The 25,047-nt window shown below is 42.2% G+C and overlaps 1 protein-coding gene across 1 annotated transcript in view; it reads right to left on the minus strand.

Moving 5' to 3' along the window:
* USP6NL (USP6 N-terminal like) overlaps positions 1 to 25,047 on the minus strand; it is a 118,567-nt gene that overhangs the window by 54,814 nt on the left and 38,706 nt on the right. The window contains exons 3-4 of the mRNA XM_080627836.1: positions 12,080 to 12,153; positions 9,946 to 10,028 (exon numbers count right to left, since the gene is read on the minus strand). Coding sequence (XP_080483962.1) covers positions 9,946 to 10,028; positions 12,080 to 12,153 — 157 coding nt within the window. The remainder of the gene's footprint in view (positions 1 to 9,945; positions 10,029 to 12,079; positions 12,154 to 25,047) is intronic.

Genomic DNA, 25,047 nt, shown 5'->3' on the forward strand with positions numbered 1-25,047 from the left:
TCATAAATGGAAGTAGTTCATGAATGCCTAGTACATGATGGATGATCTTTTACTCACATCAAGTAGCAGCAGCTGTTAACAAAACCACGCTATTTGTCCTTAGTTGGCAGAATTATCCTGCAGCTTACTTCTGTGCTTGCAATCAAGTCTGCAGGGCTGCATTCACCTCATTTCTTTCTGCATCTGCAGTGGACTGCTGAAGTGACAGCCTGGAGTAACTCAGCTGGATTTCAAATTCAAATTTCAACTCTAGTCCTAAGAATAAGCTAAAGAAATGGCTGCAATGGTGACACAGGGTTAGAGGAAAAATCCATACATCTGACCACATGCTATTGCAAAGTAAGACACAGATTTAAGGAAGCAGTTGCTGAGAATTGCCATGCACATCTCATGCTCATAGAAGTTCAAATTCACTGATGCAAAGAAAAGGACTGAAATGCAACCACCACCACCACAACTGGAGACGAATGCAAAGAGCAAAGTTCATTACCCATCATGGAAGCAGAGCTGTGAACTGGAACAGTCAGAATGGATCATGACTGATTTCTGAGTTCTGAATCCCAATTACTAATCCAAGAAAACTTCCACTTCTCTCCTTAAATAACATCCTCAGTGCACATAAATGCATAATGAAAGAACATTAAATAGAGCTGAAACTTGCGTTTGGGTTGGGGTTTTTTTTAAACAGCACTTCATCAGTACATTGATTAGCAATGGATATTCTAGAGCTAAATCAGTCCAGGGAAGTGTGTCACATACCAGCGGGCAGAATCCACTGCACACAATGCAAAACTACAGTGGAGTTTTCACAGTAAATCTTTGTAACGCCACATGAAAAATTCTATGCAAAGTGAGGCATATCCATGTGTTTAGTAAAAAAGAGAATTAAGAGAAACACAACTTCTCCAACATCCAAGATCTGTATATATAGAGATGTAAATATATATATATATATATATATATTTAATATAGATTTGTCTTTGGCAGCTGACAGAGGCTGAACTTGGCACCCTTTTCTCCCAAGGGAGGGAAGAGTTAAGCAACTCTCCTGACAAGTAGGTCTGACCCTGTCTCACAAAGCTGAGAGGAAAAGAGGAGGAGAGGAATATGACAGCCAAGTCCCTACTGAATGACCAAAGCAGATAAAAATGAAGTAAGATTTGCATTTATGACTGAACTGTTAAGAAGAAACATTTCACTGCTCTTTTGCCACATCACTGTATCACTTAATGTGTTTGGCAATACCTCCTGTGCCTAGAAAATTAAAGATAGTGGCTGTGTGTCACTATGAACAAGAACTCTGCAACTCTCCTTAGAGCTCTTTCTTTAAGCTTTGATGTGCCAACTTTTCTACTGAAAATTGAAACGAAAGTTAAACAAAAACCCATCTTTTTGAATACTACTTTGATTATTACCAAGTTACAGCTCCTACGCTTTTTCCCTCCATTTCTATTACCAAGACCTTTTGGCATTGCAGCAGACGTGGTTTTGCCACCTAGAACACTCAGAGACCAATCCTTACATCTGTTATCTGGAGAGACTTCAATTGTGTACCTACTCCAATCACCAGGGTTAGTTGTGTAGGAGTTACTGTTCTTGGACACACGATGTGATAGGCACACTGTAGAAAGTAGTAAGGAATGCACAAAGACTATTTTCGAGACAAGGACTATTTTCTAGCAATGCTATGTATAAATAACCAAGAAAGAAGGAGAAGACAACCAGTCGCTCATCGTATTGTTCCCTGTTAAAAGCTTAGGGGCAAAATAATAATATTGGAAAAAGAAAAACCAATAGCTTCATTTGGGGACATTTAATGGAGGGTCTCTCAAGTCTTGACTTAGCTCTCCACATCTTTGCTCCCCTGCATGCTGCAGAAACGCATTACAGAGCTGATAAAAATGCAACACATTTTAGCTAGTAAAGAGTTTGATGAGAAGAGCAGGTAGGCCTTTATCTTAGCAAAAGAAAGAATAAACGAACTCTGCTACTTGAAAAGAGCCTCTGGCAACGCAATAATCTTCATCAGCAAACTATTCTAAAAGCATGTTGACTGCTTTAATAGACTCATGGGATAAAGAACGAAAGTATGAGTCAGGTTCTCAGCTGCTGTAAATTGGTACAAATCCATCAAAATCAGCACAGAGCTACTGTAAGAGCAGTACAAGAATCTAACCCAAATATTTAAGAAAGCTTCATGAATCAAGGGTGGGGAAACCACAGCTGTATTTTCTACCATTTAGACTTTTACTGTACATCTTTTACTTCAGTAGGAAAAAGAAAAACAAAGCCCACAAAAAGAACCTTGAAGAATAAACCTCCAATCTGTCCAGCGTCACTGTGCTGATCTCTGGGTATTTATCAACACAAGAGCATCTGCCACACTGCACATGCATCCACAGTTCCCACTTCTTCAACAGGCAGCAAAGAAAAGCATATTTAAGCTGAATCACGCAACATCAGACCTGACAATACCGGTTATTGCTACAAGACAGTAACTATTAATACAAGTTAACAGAGACCTTGATAATAACAAGACCTGAAAAGAATTCATATCATACAGGTTAGAGAAATGAAAGCCTTTAAAATAACGGCTGCATGCTTTAAATGATGTCATGGCAGGTTTTGCTTTTCACAGCTCTTTATGGGAAGTTAACAGGACAATGCAGTTGATGGCATCCAGCAGTGAACAGTGGAAAGCAAAAACACCTTGAAAAGTTGCAGAAAATAAATTGTAGTTGCTTCTAATTTCTCCACTGCACCTACTGAGTTGTGAACAATTACAACACTTTCCACAATGCATTAGTCAGCGTATGTTAGTCATGATCTATGTTTCCCAATGGAGAGTAGTAAAAATTGGCCTTGAGCTGTACCTGCCCTGAATTCTGAAAAGCAGTGCTATTTTCTTTAGCTTACAAAGGCACAACTATGGTCTTAAAAAGTCTTATTATAAGAGAAGGCTGAACATCTCCCTCACAGCTGGGTGAGACAGATGATTAAAAGAATCAAACAAGAATATGCACACAAGAAAAGAAAAGATAACTTCAATACAAGATAATAAAAGACTGGATAACATCAACATTTTTGCTAGCTAAAAAGGGATATTTTAGATTTTTGTAATGCTTTTTGCTTGGTCACTATCTGATGAAGGACTGAAATCATAAGTTCTGACAGGTACCAAACAAATGATCCCAGATGACATCTCGCCCTGGACATAGAATGACATTCAATGACTTAAGACATGCCAGTACAAAGCAGCACAGATCCTGGCAGTACATTGAACTGGAGCACACTGGTGTGGAGACTTCAGTAAAGGAAGACTCCTTTTAGATGCCTGGATTAGTTTTATCATCATTTAAATTTCATCTATTTTAAATTATTATTATATTTACATTAACGGCTGGCTTTCTGTGCCATCCCAGGAAGACAATGAGGCCATGGGCCTAATCCTGCTGACTTTTGCCCTGGTGCTGACAGGCCCAAAAGAGGCTCAGCTCTTTAAACATGCAACTGGTGTTGACTTTTGGAGTTGCAAAATGCTGCTTCCAGCTTCTGCCCTAGTTCAGAAGCACGTACAAAGTTTAGGCTGTTTTGCAAACCCCAATCAGCCACTGCTCTTGTGGCCATTCAACCTCAATATTATATGGAAGGAAGGAGAAGGAATAAAGCATTCAGTTCCAACCCCTGCCACAGGCAGGGACACCTTCCATAGAGCAGCTTGCTCCAAGCCCCTGTGTCCAACCTGGCCTTGAACACTGCCAGGGATGGGGCAGCCACAGCTTCTCTGGGCACCCTGGGCCAGCGCCTCAGCACCCTCACAGGGAAGAGCTTCTGCCTAAGAGCTCAGCTCAGTCTCCCCTCGGGCAGGTTAAAGCCATTCCCCTTGGCCTGTCCCTACAGGCCCTTGTCCCAAGCCCCTCTCCAGCTTTCCTGTAGCCCCTTTAGGCACTGGAGCTGCTCTAAGGTCTCCCCTTCAGGAGCCTTCTCTTCTCCAGGCTGAACAAGCCCAGCTCTCAGCCTGTCTCCAGAGCAGAGGCGCTCCAGCCCTCTGATAAATACAAGGATACAGTCATGAAAACGTATCTTTAAATATGTGCTTCAATGATGTCATTTATTTACAAAACATTTACTGTCATTTGGATTTATTCCTTTCTTTTGTTGCTTTAAGACCTTCAATAATTTTATAACTATAGAAATGATTCATGAGTGTCACTTCTAAATACACAAACTGATAGAGATATTATTATTTCAAATGTAGGCTTAAAAATCCCAACTTGTATTACTTTACTAGGAGTAGTAGGGAACTTGCCACCACCCAAGTAATAATGGATTAATTCTAGTAGCTTTTTTAACCATCTCAAAGCAGTACCAAATCAGCTAAAGAATTCAAGGAGGGGGAAGGGGGAAATCCCAGGTCCCAAGGCATTGCTGGAATGTCTGCTGTGAGCTTCAAGACACTCCAGTTCCCTTAGGTTTTTTCCTTTAAGTTATTCCCTTGTCAAGGACTGTTGCCAGAAAAGCTGCAAACAGAAGTTTCGACAAGGTAAAGTTTCTACAAAAGAACAGTCCACAGTGCAAAGACTAAGAACATCTAGGGTACAATTTATGACAAGATGTGACACGAAGAAACTGCTTGTGGGGTGCAGTGTTTGGTTTTCTGGGGCAGGAGGGTACCAACCACATTCCATCTTTTTCACTTCCAAAACAGCTGGAATAGTTTTTGCTATGACTATCTGAAGTGATCTGAGGCACTTCTCCCGTTCCTAAAACACCTGATTGAAAAAGTCATCTGTGATAGACTAAGGCTCATCCGAGTGCTGCAGTGGTCCCCAGAGATGGCCTGACGGACCTCCACCAACTGCAGGTATAGACAAACTATCCATCACATGCAGTTTCAAGCATGGAGTGACCAAAACACTATCACACTGTATATACCAACACTGGTGCTGGATTTCCTGGAGGAAAAACTGCTCCTTTTAAAAATTAAGTGTATTTTCACATCAGCCCCATTGTTCAGTATTTCTACAGTATAATGTGAAATCAGGGATTTTTTTACTGGAAAATAAGCTGTATTAAATAAGGACCATGTCTGAAAGTTGTGAGTAGGGATGTCGCTGCCTTATTTTAAGAAGAAAACAAACATTTTTAGGATTACAGGTAATCACAATGCACTGGAAGAAACACACTGAGCTGCTGATCTCTCATGACTCTTGTGGTCATGACTGAGACTAAGAGCTCCCTGACATGGGCTATACCTACATAAACATAAGTGAAGAGTAACATTTTAATAGGCATTATTCCATGTGGTGACTTTGAGGAAGACCAACAGCATTTGACAGAAATAAGTCTGTATCAATTAAGATGAACAACACTAATGAAATTAATACTGTATGAGATGGTACTGAGATGACCCAATGCTCCTTCACCTGCCTTGTACTGCTTTACAAATTGAGATTAGAACAGGGTTGGAAATCCTGCACTGGAAAGCACGAGTAGCAATCAGCTGGGACCAGGTGGCACACAGATAGCACAATCTCAGCTACGAGGAGGCACATCAGCACCTGAAACGTGGCTCTCAGAACTGATCTGTCCCCTCAGAGTCATTCGGGACCTCTGAGACTCTGAAATGGCCTTTTTTCCCTTGGAAAACAGTGCACTGAAAGCACCACGTTCAGCTCTGGGGGCAACAATGTAAGAAAAACGTGGACCTGTTGGAGCGAGTCCAGAGAAGGGCCATGGAGATGCTGCAAGGGCTGAAGCAGCTCTGATCTGGAGACGGGCTGAGAGAGCTGGGCTGGTTCAGCCTGGAGAACAGAAGGCTCCAGGGAGACCTTAGAGCACTACCTAAAGGGGCCAAAAACAAAGCTCGAGAGGGACTTTGTACGAAGGTCTTAGGGGAATCAAGGCAAGTGGGAATGGCTTTAAGCTGAAAGAGGGGAGATTTAGATGAGGTATTTGGAAGAAATTCACACAATAACCTTTGTGGGATGGGGCCATGACCCGCCCTGTGCCAGTCATGGCTGCTCCAGCCAGCTCCAAAACAGTTGTAACCAACCCAGCATGTTCCAAAGCCTCAGTTAGTCGGAGGAACCCATGATGCCTCTACTAAAAACATTACTCTAAATGCACGGCAGCTGCTAGATCCAGGTGAAATGGAGAGATGTGGGGAGAAGCGAAGAGACACATGGAAGGAGATGCTGTTGGGAACATGGCTGGAGATGTGGTCTCAGAGGAGGCATACTGTGCCAGGGTAGAGGAGCACACCTCCAAGGGGTCTGCAGCCCAGATGAGACCCAGATGGGGGCAGCAGAAAGACACAAGCAGCAGAAAAACCAAAACAAGAAAGAAACCAGGAACAGCAGGAAGAAGCCCTTTCATACAAGACCTCGACCCCTGCACTGCCTGTTGCCTCACCAAAGGAACTGGGGTGAGCCAAGGGTGACCCACAGCGAAAAGCAAAGCAAGTTTGTCCTGGAGGCAGAGGGCAGAGAGGTATTTCCCCTAGGTGTCCATTAATGTTTTGATGCTTTGGGGTATCTCCTTTCTGTATCCAAATCAGCAGTCAGAATATTGTGTTATTTGGCAATAAACTGAATTATGTAAAAAATTCCCCACGTTGAGATTGGTTTGCCCACACCACCATATGGCTTAAACAAACCATGATGACCACCACTTCCTTACAGTCTCTCAAAACCAGTAATTGCTAAGGCCAAGCTTTCTACATTTCAGCCATAATGAGATTCTAACTCATTCTGGTTCATGCATGCCTCTCAAATACAATTTATGAGCTAACTCTACTGAAAACATACCCATTAGAATTTAGTCCCACTGACAGAACTCCTCATAGGTCCATTTTGTTTTGTATAATCTTGTCTTCCACATCTCAAGAGACAGACAGCTCCCCATGGGGCTATTTCACAGCTTAGCATGTTTGCTGGAACCTCCTATCCAACTTCCCTTTATTCATTTCAACTAATTCTCACTGTTACAATGCTGTGGTAATTCTCACTGAACTTATTTTCTTGTTCTCTAAATTCACTTGGTATTAACCCAGCTTGGTTTTAAATAGCTATTTTAATTAGCCATCCACACCAATTTCCTTTTAATACCCAAAGTCAACCAGAACTTCCACATTCATTGACATATTTGCAAAATGAAAGCACTACAGTGAACAAATTGTGTTCTTAAGGCAGCAGCTATTAAAAATTTCAGACAGTGCTAGGTAAAGATGGTCCTAACTACTATAGACAATAAATAGTACAACAAGAATTAGAATTGATCAAAGTTGCCAGATATTTCATGCTGGTCTTGAATGAAGGTTACCCTTAAGGTGAGATATTTCACCTGAAGGGAAATGTCCTATCTGTTTCCAACCACTAGCAATTTCTACACTGTTCCATAGAAACGCACCTTCCCTCTGCTACTCAGTATGCTCTCAGAGGAAAAATCTAAACAGCTTTACCCACTTCTACTGGAATGGCAGGAAGACAGTAAGAGCACATCTTCAGGTTCCCCCAGTTCACTGATTCCCGGTTGGGCACAAATAAGGACACTGGGACACCAGAAGAATAGTAGATCTAGACCAAAACTACTCTTCAAGTTGTCTTCAGTGGCAAGCTACACAGGCAGCTTGAGTGCTTCATCCCATCAAACTTATCTTCTCTGCCCTATCAGCAACCGACTGAACCAACTGAATGCACCTACACAGGGCCCAGGAAAGCTGCAGATGGGATGCAACCAAGGAGAAAGAGAAGCTTATAAACTACTGACACTAATCAAGGACTAATGTACTTGAGAAAACAGGCCCTAGTCTTCCATCAGGTTCCCCACATCCAACAGCCTTCTGATACAAAAGACAGCTTTCAGCTACTTAGTATTTTAAGATGTCAGTGTAAACAAGATTACAGATCATTACAGATCTCAAGTTTGATGCAGCCCCCAGATTCTCCATGTGCCTCAGCCTGTTTGTTAATGTACACTGTAAGCACCTGACAGACAGGTCATGGGGAATTACAGCTCTGCCGGATGATAACGTTTGAGGCTTTTGGTACACACAGCTTAGTTTCAAAGTCTCGTAACAACAGGAGTTTCTTTCCTAAATAGCAGATTGCACACATTCAGTACTGCAGTATACATGAACCCAGATCACAGTTAAAATCTACAATGCAATATAAATTGTCTTCTCAGAGAAAGACAGTTGTGACATGGTTTAGTTTGGGGTGTTTCTGTCCCTGCCCATGGCAGGGGGGTTGGAACTAGATGATCTTAAGGTCCTTTCCAACCCTAACTATTCTATGATTCTAATTATAGAGCTCCTATAATGAGAGGTTTTCTTTCTCAGGAAAATAAAAGCATCAGTTGCAATGAATTTGCTTTAAAGAATCATAAAGCAGTCTTGATGGCTGTCTCAGGTGAAATCTGCCTTATGACAAGACATCAATTAGCATAGGAACAACAAATATACAATTAATGAAGAGACAGAGTATCTATGTACACTGTTGGTTTATGTCGTCTTCATGTATAATTAATCTCTCAAATTTCATCCCCTGAAGTTGACTAGAGAGAGAATTTCTGCATTGGTGGCTAGAGACATTACTAGGGAGGAAGTAGTCTAACAACTAAGGTCCATCTACCCTGCCCCATCACAAGAACAACTGCAGATGCCCACTGGAGCTTGAAGTTACAGCAAGAGCAGCAGGGAAACAGCTACACATCACTCTGCCATTCAGCATAACTCCATAACTGCATCTCAAATATATCACAGCACTGGAGCCATGAAAACTGACTGCAGCAGCAACTGAAGCAGACATGAATAATATTCTTCCATGCCTAAGATATAAAAAGGCAAATATCATAATATAAGGAAAAGTTCAGGAGTTCATAAGGATGCCAAAATCAGTAATTCCACTTGCAAATCTGAAGGCCTGATTCAATTTCCACTGAAGTCAGGGGTGAACTTAAGAGTGGCTTCAATTACTTTTGCACAAGCAGTTCTTCTGACATCCACTCTCCATGAAGCATGCCTGCAACTGCAGCTACACCAGACACGTGGCATTGCAGCTGTAGATTGCCAACACAAAGACCTCTCTGTGTGAAACAGAATGCTTGGAGGTCACACATCAAATTAACTCACTGTGATAAAGCAAAGGCTGTCTGCAGGTAAAGGTTGGTTTAACTGACAGCTTATAAAAACGATGACAGCACAGAAGGGGATCCCCCAAAAACACACACACTCTCTCCCCTCTCCCTCATTACTATAAAAGTACATAGTTATTACTAAGTTTTCCACTCATTGCTGATTTTCCTGCATTTTAACTACCTTTCATGTATTCAAACACCAGTGCCAAAGAATGGTGGAGAACATTGAGTAGATATTACCAAAAGTAGCAAGTCAGCTCGTGTTCAGTTCCTGCCAGTTGGATATTTACATCTGCCAACCTCAAAAGTCCTTGTACTATCTAATACTCTCATCTTCTACTTGCCAAAGAGACAGAAACCATTTGTTAGAAAGGAGCTACCCACAGGGCCACTGAATCTTCATTCTGGCATTTTCTGACTAAGACACAGCATTAGGTCCCAAATCAGCAGAGACTTCAGTAAGGCTACTGAGCACATGAAGTTAAATGATATTTAGCTTTTAAGGATTGGGATGCACAGCTCTTCACATACAACCATTAAATAACCTTAAATACATTGGGATTTTTTTTAAAGATCAATATTATAACAACATTTTAAAACTCCTTCCAGTAACTTCAACTTTGTCTCTAACACACTTACTTGAAATAAGAATTTTTCTGCAATCTAATTCAGCTTGAAATAGATTTCTTGTAGACTATCAATTTTCATTCCCAAATAAAATACTCGAAACCATTGACACACTAAAAAGTATAAATAATAATAGTAGCAAATTCTTAATCTTATTTTCATTTTAAGTTTGCTACTTACTGTAGAAACCCAAATCTATCTATGACTTTGTAGAGATGATAGTTAGCATCTTCCCATGGCTCAATCTGCGCACCCTCCCGGCCCTAGAGGGAAAGGGAAACAAAAAAGACCCAAAATGAGTTTTATGACACAATAAGCTAAAAAACAGACGATTCAACCACTCAAAGACTAATCTTTGGGACACACTTGCAGTAGGACAGAGGAAGGGGAGGAGAACACTAGTCCTAAACTGACCAACCAAGAAAAAAGAGAGTAGCAAACCCTCCTCCAGCCCCTACAAAGAGTATTTTCATCAGAGGAAATCTCTTTTGATCACTGTTATACACACAGTAAGTTTCAACCACTGATTTTGACTACAAACTTGTAATAATCTCAAACTCATTGTTAACCTCCATGATAGTCCATCAAGGTCCCCACAGAGTGCCTTCTACTCGTTTCATTTCCATAGTCCGCCTTTCCTGAATCATTACCTGACAACATCACATACTATGGGCAGTGTTGAGCTAATGCCCATGCTGAGTTCCAGCAGCTGTCAGACAGAACGCAGCACTGAGTTTTCCCTCCATGAAGCATTCACTCATGCTCCTCTATCTACTCCAATTACCGATTTCCATAAGACTTGCAGAAATTTAAGTTATTTCAGCTATAATTTCTCCTGGTATGGGCTACACATAGGTTATGGAGTATGAAGAGAGGCCACCAGTCAAACCACAAAATGTATTGCATTTGTGTGGCAAGGTCTGATAGCAGAGGGCTATAGAGGTGGCTTTTGTGAGAAGCTGCTAGAAGCTTCCCCCATGTCCCATAGAGCCAGTGCCAGCCTGTGGCCCTGGGGAGAGAGGAGCCCAGGCTGGAGCAGGTTTGCTGGCAGGACCGGTGATCCCATGAAACAGACCCACACTGGAGCAGTTTGTTCCTGAAAGAGTGCGCCCATGAAACAGACTCACACTGGAGCAGTTCGTGAAGAACTGCAGCCCATGGGAAGGACTCGTGTTGGAGAAGTTCATGGAGGACTGCCTCCTGTGGGAGGGAACCCACAGTGGAGCAAGGGAAGAGTGTGAGGAGTCCTCCCCTGAGGAGGAACAAGCAGAAGAAACAACATGGGATGGAACTGATCACAACCCCCATTCCGCATCTCCCTGTGCTGCTCGAGGGGAGGAGACAGAGAATTCCAAGTGAGTTAAGCCCAAGAAGAAGGAAGGGGTGGGGAGAGGAAGTGATTTTAATATTTGGTTTTATTTCTCCTTATCCTGCTCTGATTTGATTGGTAATAAACTAATTTCCCCAATTTAAGTCTGGTTTTCCCATGATGGTAATTACTGAGTGATCTCTCTTTGTCCTTATCTCAACCCATGAACCTTTGGTTGTATTATTTCTCTCCTGTCAAGTTCAGGATCGGAGTGACAGAGTGGCTTTGGTGGGCACCTGATGTCCTGCTAGGGTCAACCCACTGCCATTGTGGTTATTAAAAACCCAGAGTCACCCCCTTAAGTGCACATTGTGCAAAGCACCACTACGTGTAGCATGTAAAACGTTCTATGAACTCTACTTAGAAGCCTAATGCTCAGCACTCCAGTGACACTTATAAAGTCCATTAAGTGTTCCAAGAATATGTGAACACAGGGTAAGCATTCCAGGCATACTCTGTTCTGTGCTCTTACTTTGCAAAACAGTTCAAGAAGAAGGATACCTGGGGTATGTATTCAATTCCTCACAGTAATCTGACAAACAATGCAGTTCACTCATCTTTCAAGTTCTCTGTAATGATTTAACTGTTTCCATTACCATAACACAAATGTAATAACAATTAGAGTACCTCAGATCTCATAGATCTACTGAGCATCCCCAAACACCCCAGTTTCATTACTTCTAATACATTACAATACCTTAAAATAGCCCCACAGCAACTTGCCATGCACCTGAAAAATGAGTTGATTCAGTCCTTATCCAGCATATCCCCCAAGGATGGAAAACTTAATTCATCCAGAGGGCAGTGTATCACAAAACCATCAGATCAGTACTATATAGAGTATTTGAAACAAAAGCTAGCAGGAATCATGATTCATTTTTGAAACAGACATATTACTAACACTAATTATAAGCTATCTTTAATATTATTATCAAGTTCACTTACTCTGTCATACTTGGCAACTATTTCTGCTCGTTCTTGGGCAAGTCTGATAGCAGCATCCTGCTCGGCACCTGCACCTGTGGAGAATTCAGATGATGCTGTTCAGATTCTCTCCCTTGAGAGCAAAGAACTCCAGCTAAAGATTTGGAAAATCATCTTCAACTTCAGAGAGCCTACTTGGATGGAGAAATGCAAATAAAACAATTGTATCAAAGCAAAATGTGACCTTGGTTCACGTCTTGAGTGCCGTTCAGAGTAAAACACAATTACTGCATGGTGTCCGAGCGGCTCAGTTTAGAATATTCCCGGTTTTCCACCAAAGCAGGTATTAAATGAAAGGTTTCAAAAATAATACTCCACAACCCACTAACTGAAAGACTCAAGACCACGGTAAAAGCCACTAGCGGCCAGTTCCACAAAAAGTTCACGTAGTCAAAGAAAGGCAAAACATACACTAATGGTTAAAGAAAAAGTGTGAACTATTTACAGGATTTGTAGAGAGGAGTTAAATACTGCTGAATGCTGAAAAAATACCGTATGACTTCAGCTGAGAAATTGCCGCAGACTGACTTCTCAGGAAACAGGGAAGTACATTGCTATAGGATTGGAACTGCAACCTGGGTAACCCAGAGCTGGAGTAAGTGTAAGGATATGACAAAAGGAAGCTCAATAGGCAGGAATAAACAGGTATGTGGGTACACACTGGACATCAGTACACTGCAGTGGACTTAAAGCATAGATAAATCTGGTTTGATGGAGAGGAGGTGAAGCAGACTGAGTGTGTAACTGAATTCACCTCTTCAGCTTTGTTCCCTTAGCAGAAACCATCTCTAGGACATGGACAGGAATGTAAAGAGGGCACCAAGAAAGCAAAAATAAGAAAGATGCTGCTTTGCATATTCAACAACATACATATTCCACTGCAACATCCCAAATGTGATGATTTTAAAACAATGAGGAACATCAGTTTTAATCAATGGTAAGACTGTGAAAGAGTTCATTGGTTTCCATTATTAAAAAGCAGCAAACTCCAGATAAAGCAAAGCTTCAAAAAGGTTTGAAACAGTTTTCAAGCACACACTGTTATAACAAACTCCAGGCATATGTTTTTTCGTCACTATTCAGTTCATGGCAACATAATGAACTTCAGGAATTGTATGTATCAACCATCTGGGCCATGACATAGAAAAACAGATCAGAAATTACTGTTCTCTACCATATGATTTTGTTAACACATTTGTTCAAACCCACTATTTCTTTAATGCAATTTATCTACAGATTTCTCAATATTTAGACAAGAAGTTGTGCCAAGGGGGTCTTCTAAGCTCTCAAACACTGAGCATGGTCTCTCCATCTTTCCACTTGAAGCAGCTGTAGGGGAATGCTGAACACTGCGGAACAATGCGGAACACTGGAACAGGCTGCCCAGGGGGGTTGTGGAGTCTCCTTCTCTGGAGACATTCAAAACCCGCCTGGACACATTCCTGCGTAACCTTATCTAGGTGTTCCTGCTCCAGCAGGGGGATTGGACTGGATGATCTTTTGAGGTTCCTTCCAATCTCTAGCATACTGTGATACTGTAATGCAGAGAGAACCTGAGCAGGATGCCCCATCGCAGACACAAACACCAGTGATGCTTTTCCCAAGCTTCCCTGAACTGGAAGTCTGACAGCTGCTTCAAAGCTTTCACTTCTGATGTCCAGAAGTTACCCTCAGTTATCCTCCCTTCTGGCCCCTTCTGCCTGTCACCAACATCTGCCAATCATATTACTCCCATTTATTAGTGAAGACATCAAGCTCTGTCCTTTTTCCCCCCATGTGCACCAGAACCAACACAGAGGTATTGACACAGTTATTCAAGGGAGGTAAAAAACAACCTTTAACTCCATTTGCTTTGTTTGGAAGCTCCACATCTCTGTGCCACATCATTGACAAATAATGTCCTCCCTGTAAGAGGTAAATAGACTCATTTCAGGTAGCTCAGCCTTTGGTGTTGTCCAAGCAGTGCACTTGTTCCTCCTGCTCCTCCCAGTGCTGGATCCACCTTTATTCAGAAGCCTAAAGAGGACTGCAATGCACAAAGCAGTTTGGCTTATTGTGACACGGTTTCATAGCAACTGCAGGACTCTGTTACCCCAACTACCTACATGAACACTGACACACAAGTCTGACACACCAACCACATAACCCTTTTAGAACCCTCCCCAGCGTTGTTACCACACAAGGGCAGACACTGAACTCTACTCTGAGTGTATTCAAGCACTACATATTCCCCAACACAGCTATAATAATCCAGGGGTTATCCTTTACTAGTTGCCACACAATGCCCACTAAACCAACAAGGTCCACTAAAGCTACCAAATCTACACTGACATGAAGCCGTAGATGAAGCCAAGGACTACTTTTAAAGTGAGAAGGTAAAGGAACCATAATAAAAATAAATCATGATTTCTTTTGTAAGACACAAAGTGCTCAAAATAAAACTTTATAGAAGGCAAATCATAGGGTTTTCAAAAGTAAACTTCATGCTTGCTTAGAAAGCTGATGTTTCTGCAGAGAACTCAAGTATTGAGCAACCCTAATGACCTTTTTGCCAACGGAGAGTTGTGATGGAAACGTTTACTTGTTTTAAGCACCACTGCTGCTGGGCTTGGAGAAAGGGAGAATAAAATTCTTCTATGACTTTCCCAGTAAAGGAGAGATTAGATTTGATCTGACAAAGAGGGTGGCTGAATAATGAGTCAATATTGTAATACATAGTGGTTGATGCATGCACAGCTCTTCAACAACACACACGTGGTAAGTAGCAGAAGCTGAAGCAAAGCTTAAACCTTTGCTTAAAAGAATTATTAAGGTTGAAAGCATGGCCAGGGCTTACCTTCCTCTCCTCTGCACGAGTACCATAGGAATCAAACTTTGGCATGTTCTGTGCCTCATGACAATTCAATTACATTTAGTGGGGAAATTATCATATTCAGTGCCTTGAAAATAATCCTCTTCACTTCCTGCCAGAATCATCTTAACCTTCTTGCTACGCTAAGATAGTTTAATGTTACGTTAATCCATCCATACTGAAAACCCAGAGAACAGCTCAAGTTGGGGACAAGAGGTTATATTTTGACAGATAAGCATAAAATATGATTTTTTTTCTTCTAAGAGGAGTTATTTAAATATCCCCAAGTTAGGAACTGCACAATGATTCTCGATGAAGTACAAGCTAAATATGGGAACAAGAAAAATTCTTCATGAAATACCTTCCTAGGCACAAAAATACATCACTAGGAAACTGAAGACAGGTAACTGGTATTCTGAAGTCTCACCAGTTTTATCCAGTAAGTCTTATATAACTGAAAGCAGTTAAAGATGTGAAATAATGGCAAATGCCAACCTCATGAGGTTCAACAACGTGAAGTGCAAGATCCTGTGCCCAGGCGGGGGCAATCCCAGACACAGCAACAGGTTGGGCGAGACGTGGCTTGCTAAAACACTGTATTTGAGCCCCCTCCAAAAATCAGGCTAACAAGGTACAGGAAGAGTGCTTACAACCCGGACAAGCAGCAATGTCACACCTACCTCTCGAAAAAGGGAAACCAAAGAGAGAAAGGCCAGGAACAAAGTTTACTGAACAGTTAGCCTGATACATGTAACACTCATTCGGGAGTGTTTCCCCCTCACCACCTGTGATGTTAACCTATTTCCTACATTTACAAGTACTATAAATGTGTAAGCTTAGAAAAGCAGCATGCAAAGGAACTGAAGCATTGGCAGAGTCAGAAAATGGAACAGAACGTCCCAACCTGTGATGATGGACAAAAAAGAAAGAGGACTGACAAAACAGCCAGTTAAGTGCTCTTCTGCTGCACTTCTAAATCAGGTTATCTTACTTGTTGGGGCTGCTAACTCATGAACTGATGGATTTCAACTTCCAAAAGGGTACTTGAGGATAGGACTAGAATCTGGCTCATTTTGCAACAACCTAATTTTAAGCTGCTAAACTAGACACCTGTGGACTGCTGTCAGCCCTACAAAGTGAGAGAAGAGCATTGCCTAGCATCACTACATGCTTTCTTCCTTCAGCACTCTTATCAGTCTCTCCTTACCTCACCAACTCTCTAAGAGTTGAAAAGACACAATTTCTTCAGGAACAGAAAGTGGTGGTGGTATGTAAGAAATATAAGTACACAGGTGAAAAATTAAACTAGTTGTACACAAGGACACAATCCTAAACAGCCCCAGTATTTATCTTCTGAGGGAGGAAATAAGTGATCTGGAGGTGCCAGTGTGACTGAGTAGCAGAAGATTTCCAACTGAATTCTGAGTGTTATTCTGCTCTCCACAATTAGGTCACCTCTGTACGTATCATATGCACATTTAAAATAAAACTCCACGTTTTTAAATCATAGAACTCCAGCCTGGTTTGGGTTGAAGGGACCTCAAAGCTCATCCAGCTCCAACCCCTACCACAGGCAGGGACACCTTCCCCTGGAGCAGCTTGCTCCAAGCCCCTGTGTCCAACCTGGCCTTGAACACTGCCAGGGATGGGGCAGCCACAGCTTCTCTGGGCACCCTGGGCCAGCGCCTCAGCACCCTCACAGGGAAGAGCTTCTGCCTAAGAGCTCATCTCAGTCTCCCCTCTGGCAGGTTAAAGCCATTCCCCTTGGCCTGTCCCTACAGGCCCTTGTCCCAAGCCCCTCTCCAGGTTTCCTGCAGCCCCTTTAGGCACTGGAGCTGCTCTAAGGTCTCCCCTTCAGGAGCCTTCTCTTCTCCAGGCTGACCCAGCCCAGCTCTCTCAGTCTGGCTCCAGAGCAGACCTGCTCCAGCCCTTGCAGCATCTTCTTGGCTTCCTCTGGACTCACTCCAACAGCTCCACATCCTTCTTAACCCAGAGCTGACACAGGACTGCAGGTAAATTGCCTCTTACAGATGTGCAATAAATTTAAGTAGAATAATAGAACCATTTAATTTGGAGAAGGCCTTTAAGATCAAGTCTAACTATCAACACTGCACGTCTGCCACTGAACAATGTCCTTAAGTGACACATCTACATGTTTTTTTAAATACCACCAGGGGCAGTGACTCCACCACATCCTTGGGCAGCTGTTCAGCGCTTGACAACCCTTGTGGTAAACACATTTCCTAATATCCAGTCTAAATCTCCCCTGGTACACCTTGAGCCCATTTCCTCTTGTCCCATCCCTTGTTCCTTGGGAGCAGAGCCCAGCCCCTCCTGGCTCCATCCTCCTCTCAGGCACTTGTAGGGAGCCATCAGGTCCCCCCTGAGCCTTCTCTTCTCCAGACTGAACCCCCCAGGTCCCTCAGCCCTTCCCCATCACACTGTGCTCCAGGCCCTGCACCAGCTCCGGTGCCCTCCTCTGGCCCCACTCCAGCCCCTCAATGTCTCTCTTGTAGTGAGGGGCCCAGAGCTGAGCACAGGATTCGAGGTGCAGCCTCACCAGTGCCCAGTGCAGGGGCACAATCACTGCCCTGGCCCTGCTGCCACACTGGTGCTGATACAGGCCAGGATGCTCTTGGCCTTCTTGCCCACCTGGGCACTCACTAGCTGCTCGTGTTCAGTAGCTGTCAACCAACGCCCCCAGCAGCAATGCTAACAGCATCCTGCACAATCTCATCTGAAATCCTGGAATGATTTCTCCCTTTTTTTGTTCCTTGACCCATCCTCACTATGGAGCAGTTTAAAACCCTGAAGACTTGGAACACGCCAATTTGTTTTCCATTACTTCACTCAAATTCTTGCTTGTTTGCACATTACACATTCCACTGCACAAAGAACTACACTGGCACAAATTCCTGTGTGTCTGCAGGCTCTACCACCAACTGCTACACATCTACACATCCAAAGCAGATATCAGAGCAATAAACAAAACATTTGCTAAGTCTCTGGTCATATCAGAGTCTCTTTAATACTGAGGCTGTTTGTTTTCCTTTGAGTCCATTCCCACAAACAATGAAATAAAAGCCATGACGTGCACCTAACAGTATTTTGTTGTGGGTAGACAATGTTCAAAAGGAAAAACCTTGATAAATGCCTGCACATAGATATTAAGCTTGCTCTGAACAGAAAAGATTAAGTTTTATTTATTATACTTTATTTTTCTCTTCAGGCAGAGAGAGGAACTTTTAACATGAAGTGAAATAGTTACTTAGAAATCAATCCCTTCTACTCAGCAAGTGAAATTTCCTCAGGAAAACAGTATTTCCAGAAGCTGAGCTACATTTCTTCCATCATTAAACATAATTATCTACTTTAATACTACTGAAGTATTTAAAACTCAGTTATCACTAATGTGAAAGGAAAGAGAAGTAAAACAGCACATAACAAACAGCTCAGGACCAGTACATAAATCAACACAACACTTTACCAGTCTTCAGATTGCAGATTTCTGCCCTGTCCTTGTAAAGCTCTGGTTTAGTCTTCATGAAGTAAATCTGTGTTTCTAGACCATATTCTGAATCAGTTTATCAAGAACAGCCAGGGAAAGCGCTCCTCCTCCTCCTCTCGCAGCATTTGCTCCACAGAACCAAGCCACTTGACACGTGCTCCTCCTTTTTCCAGACACTGGCCCTCTACAGCTACATGAGCAGCAGACACTGGAACAAAGATGCTGTTTGTTAACAAGAAGTGTCACGCAGGCCCCGTGCTGGTGCTCTCCCCCACAGCCCACAGCCCTGCATTCCAGCTGAGAATAAACAAGATGATTTGAACAAACAGCCTCAGAGGACACGGCTCCTGTGAAAAATCACTGTTACGCTCTGGGGTAAGAATTCAGACTGGGATTTACCAAGTGCTGCATGAAAAGCACCTTATTTAAAGGACTTCCTAAAACTGGGGCTTGAAGTACCCTGTTTCTGATAGCTACTTAATAAACCATGGAATTAAGTAACTAAAAAAATACGCTTTAGATCTCTGTAACTGCTTGGCATTCTCTGCTTACAGGACAGAAATTTTACATGTTTTTTGCTTAAAACTCCTTTATTATTCAGGGTATCTTGGAGACCTGAAATATCTGGGATGTCAGGAGTTGAAAAGAACATTTTTGTTGACGAAAGTCTAAAGAAAATCAATATTTAATATTGGCAGAATTCATCTGCATCCTAAAAACCTGAAAAACAAACCTCCATGCCCAATATTCAAGGACACACATCAGGCCATTCTCCTGCACAGATTTTAGTCCTTACACATGATCTCTCAAGCAAAATATCAGCTCCTATGTGATGCTTACAGCCAGAAGCCAGCGAATTCCATTTAACCTAAGCAAATCAGAGCACACATGCTACCAGACCTGGCTTGGGAGACTTGTGTGGGCTTACAGCTCTTTCTTTCCAGCTCTGTTTTACCAACAGAAAGCCCACCAGTGGGACTGCTCAGCCTAGGGAAGAAAAGGCTCAGGGGGATGTTATCATTGTATATAAATACCTGAACAGAGGGTGTGAAGAAGATGGAGCCAGGCTCTTCCCAGTGGTACCTACTGACAGGACCAGAGGCCATGAGCACAAACTGAAACTCTGGAGGCTCCCTCTGAACATCACGAAACACTTTGTCATTGTGAGGGTGACTAAGCACTGGCACAGGTCACCCAGGGAGGTTTGTGGAGTCTTCATCCTTGGAGACACTCAAAACCTGTGTGGACATGGTCCAGGGCAACTGGCTGTAGGTGACCCTGTTTGAGCAGCGGGGTTGGACCAAATGATCACGATAGGCCCCGGCCAACCTCATTCTGTGGTTTCCTTGCACCCTGAAAAGCATCAGAATGCCAGGAACAGGAGATCTGATCAAGTGCATTGGACTATTCTTTTTCTCCCCCCAGGGGATGGAAAAAGAAGTTCCTTCAATTGTTTTAATGTTCCTCCCCACATTGCCTGGCAGAGCCCTGAGCCTGGAAACTGGCAGCAGCTCCTTGGTCTTTACCACTAACTAGTGACCATGGAGCCTACCCAGCCCCAAGTATCAGTAGGTTAGTCTATGGCTTCACTATGAGTTTACACTGAGCTAGTGTGATATCCACCACCAGACATGTTTACCTCAGAAGTGGCATTTTCTTACTGCCAACATCTGTACACACACAGCAGGAATCTTCCTGCTACACAAAAATCATCTTCCATTTTTCTCATGATAGAATTACTGAACTGGTTTTGTAAATCCAACTACTGGCTGCATCCTTACCTGAAAGCATATTTGTGGGGAAGACAAAAAGATCTCACGCACAATGACAGCGTGAGCACTCGTTCCAGGTTAACTCTCTCAACAGATACCTTCAGCACCTAAAAACAACTCGCTCTTTAACATCACTGGTACTCTGTCACCACATACACCATGCACATTCAGCAATAACTAAGAGATATGTCACACTGATATTTTTCTTCCATCTTTCAGGTTTAGCATATCTATCTCTGTGTTTTCAAGTAAAGACTGACAGACAGATAAGGCAAGATTTTGGCTTGAAAATTATCTCTATTCAGAAGCAGGAAAAAGAAACTAAAGATGCAGAAAAACTATTCATGAAAATCGTTATGTTCCACTATGCTTTACACCAAAAACCCCAAACATTCCAACAGCAACACACACATTCTTTCTCTCCTTAACAATCAGCATTTCTTCTGAGTAGTACCTCACAAGAGTGGCATCTAACTACCCAGTTGTAGCTTTACTGCATGAGGAGAAACAGGTGGAAGATATGAAAGTAAGGATTTAACTTTCCTGAAGAAACGCAGATGAACTCTCATCTCAATGGAAATCAAGTTTCACTACAGCAGAACACTTGCATTCTGCAGCATCCCCTGTGAGATACTGCACAGTCACCAGTGGAAAATAGTCACTTTGGAAATCAGTAGAATTAACTCCTACTACAAACTATCTCCAAGCAATTTTCAACTGATCCCCAAAGGACTCAAAGCAAGAGCAAGGAAACCAAGGCAGCCCTGCTAAGCAATATTCCATAAAGGAAGCCTGTGTGAAAACATGAAATTAGAGTTTAGGAGTCCAATATATACTGAAAGAATTTAAATCAACTACTCTCATGATCTTGCTTTTAAGCAGCAACTGAGTAAAGGGCTTACAAGAACTCTGCTAATATTCATCAGTTCCTGCAATCTGTCTATGACTATTTTTAACAACACAGCCTTGCTAATATGTATTAGTTAACAGAGCACTGAAAGAACTCAGAATAAACCAGCAATAAACCAGAAAAAGAATGTTACCTAATAAAACACAACTTGGCCTTTTACTTAGTCTTCATTTGCAATTATTTTTATATGCATTTCACATAAATAAGTACACCTTAAAACTTAATCATCTCCATCAGCTATGCCTACAACAGAGCCAGCTGGAAGCTGCAGTCTGAACACTCATGTCATCACCTCACTATTAAGCCTTATGAATGTTACCACAAGGGTTACACAGTGGAGTGACAAGAACTGGCAGGGTTCTACTGTAATTCCATTTTACAAAGTGGTGTGTGTGTAGTCCTGAGCCAAAAGATAATTAATTTGCTGAAGGTTAACATAATCAGTTGCAAAGCCAGTAGAAACCATAATTGCTAATCTGTGACAAGCTACAGTGAAAGGAGTAAGCCCAATTTTGAACAATGCTCCTTTCTTGAAAGGAATAGAGGAAAACAAACCTAACACACAAGCCACCCTCCTGCCCAGGACCCTGTCAACACCAGCTGAAACATTTACGACAGCTCCTAATAGACTACAAATGTAAAGACTTGGGCTGGGTATAATTTGGGGCTTGCCAGTAGTAAAGACTGGTCTGACTTGTGCAACAAGTGCCTCATGTCTTATGTCTAAGCTTAAGTCACCCTTTGTTCTCTTCCTTCCCAAGACTGCAGTTGGTATCTGGCCTTTTCAACAGTCTATTCCTGTTTTTCTCCTTCCTCACTGCTGTCAAAGGGCAGCATTATGACCATTCCAAGCGGTCAGTCACCTATACATTTTGTCTTTAAGGAGATAGAAAGGCTCTGCTGATTGAAGTCAAGTCAGCCGCACAAACAGCTGCCCAGGGGGTGCGCGGAACAGATTTACATTCTCCCTGTTCAGTGACATAGAGCAAGCCTTGTTTCTGCAACACACCATAACCCAGCAGCAAAGAAACAACAAAGATAGAGCCTTCATGGAAAAAACCAGGAGGTTTTCTGCTACATGGAAATCATTTTAGTCTTCCAAATATTAAACTTCCTGGAACTCATACTGTGGCTAGATCTGATCCCGCTGTTGCATGTAATCTGTTTCATCTACAGCCCATGAGCATTACTCCCACACTCCCCTTGAAATCCATGACCTTTCCCAATACTAGTCCTAGCTTTTACAATTAATGACTTAATCAAATATGCTGCAAATCAGCTGCTGTGTTACATGTGAAGATCAGACACTTGATAGAAGCAGCACTGGCAGATAAAAAGCAGGAATACCTCAGGACTTTTACCCTCAACCTAATGCAAGTCAAGTCATCCTTTCCACACTGGCGCCTTCTCAGGTATTTATATGCAAATTTAGCTGAAAATGCCTCTTTTTCTTTGATCCCTTGTACCTTAAAAGTGTATTATATCTGCAGTCCCTAGAGGCTTTTGAAAACTGAAATATCTTTTCTCTACTCATACTTCTTTTAGCCATGACAGGCCACTAAACATACAAGCAGAGCAATCTTTCAGCAAGACCGAACACAAGAGTTCTCTGCACTAAATTTCCTCTTTGTTTTTCCAATGCCATACATCAGGATGACATATAAAAATAATTTTTTTCCCAGCAACATAGATCAAAAACATTTAAAAACATATCTGAAATGTTGACATCATTTCAGATGTAATTTCACATTTCCTCTATTGTAGACCTTCACTAGCAGTAGACTTTTAATGTTTCCACAGCACTAAGATTTGCAGTATCAATTTAAACACTAAAATGGTTCTAGTATTTCAGATTCTGACACAAGGCAGAACATATCACAGCAAGAGTTATGCTTCCCACATCAACAGACTTAAATAGAAGTAGTCAGATGCCACATGGCACTAATTGCAATAAGTCTGGCAATTAATCATTTTTATCTCAGCATTAGTCAAAGTTAATAGAGCAAACAATCATCATATTTTAAAATGCAGTGCCAATGATATGAAGTCTCTTCCCAGCTTAAAGCATCACCAAAACAACACTCATGCACCCTCTGGAAGGAGTTTTTGAATGGGGCTCTTCACTTTAGAGGAAGCTGTTTTGTTTCTTCTCCAGGGACAGAGAAGTTAAGTCCTCTACTTGCAGAAGTTGCACCTGTATTTGTATCATTTCACTGGCCAGAATAGAAAGGTTTGTTCCTCTACACAGAAAACCTTTGAATACTCATGTACACACAGTTCAACTCATCATTTAATTACACAGCCAATTTAACTGATTAAAACAGGAGGAAAAGAAGGGCTTGGTTTTGTAGTAGATGTTACTCTCAGTTAATAAGACTAAAAAGTTTCAAGCCAGCTCAGAAAAACACCAGCACTGACTCAAGTGGCAGGAGTAAAACTCTACCAGCATCATGGGGAAGAAACTCCCCTGGACCTGCCCAGTGACCACAAGTATTACTTAATGACTGACGCTATGTTCTTGCTCAAATAGGCTATGAAACCTTGTTGCTGCACCTCAAAGGAAGAGCAGTTACTGACAGTCCCAGGTTTTACTCACCAGCTGCACATACACTACCAGTCTTTGATTCTTCTGCCTTCTCTTGGAAGAGACATTATGAGGCACCCAGGGATGAGTCTATCCACAAAAGCATGAGAAAACCAGCCTTCAGGCACAGTCCACACTTCAACCTCAGTCTCCAGATGCTCTGCCTATCTGGGCATAGCCTTTGATGCAGGAGGAAGACCTCAGCAGTTATGTGGATGTTTTAAGCTCGGTTTCATCCCGATACACAACAGGAAAATAAAATCTTAAGTACTGCAGCTCTGTCAGGATAGAAAAGCATTTCTTGCTTTATTCCAGCAAAAGTTACACAAGTTATTACAGGCTCCTGCACAAGCTGCTCTGATCCAGCGCAGATCTGAGCTGTCCCTCCACCTACCACAGTGATACACTGAAGCAACCATCATGAATCACATAGTACTAGCTACAGAGGAGCTGCAAGGTCCTTATATTAAGATTGTAATTAAAGTTGAACATGTAAGTGTTTCTACAAAAAAGATACTGAGTTACATGCTACAGCTCTCCTCACCCTTGCTGAACAGCTTTCTTCGGTATCTCTGTCCCTGAGCTATTCATCTTTGAGCAGATAAACACTTTAACTGCAATAATAACCTAAATACAAATAGGATCCTCTAGGCAAATCCTATGAGAAGTCTGAATGGCACCAAGAAGCTCCTGTGACACTAAACCCACTCTTGGTGACTCTATGATAAGTTTGAGTAAGTCTGCAAAAAGAAATCAAGGGAGATTTAGGTACCTGCCTGCTTATAGCATCAGTCATGCCTCCACAGCACAAAGCAGAGTTGCTTTGAAAGATCACAATAATCAGCTACTTAAAGTATCTGTCCATCACTATTAAAAACTAAAATTAAATTTGGGAGAGGAAAAGGAAAAAAGACTGGAATCCCCTCTAAAAGTTTGAAATTATCTTAATATAAGCACTATATTGGTGGGATTTTGTATTTATGAAGTGGTTATAGGAAGGGCTGGAGGAACAAGAGACAGTCAAATGAAAGATAAACAAGTTCGTAGAGGGAAGAAAATACTGCTATCAGTTTCTTCATCCTTGCTCCAAGAAAAGGAAGTCAGTGACAGACAAGGAGGTTCTGTTGTTTCCAGTTTCACTGCCTGAGGACTGGTAAACAGAACAAAGTAAACAGCCACAGCATTTCCCATGCAAAACAGGAATTAGGGCCTTGCTGCCCTGTGCCATTCAGGTCCCAGCTTCAAGCTGAGGGAACATGCAGCAGAGGCTGTAATAAAGCCCAATGGCACACCCACCAAATGGA

This window comes from Psittacula echo, assembly GCF_963264785.1.
Source record: "Psittacula echo genome assembly, chromosome: 1".
Classification (NCBI taxonomy): Eukaryota; Metazoa; Chordata; class Aves; order Psittaciformes; family Psittacidae; genus Psittacula; species Psittacula echo.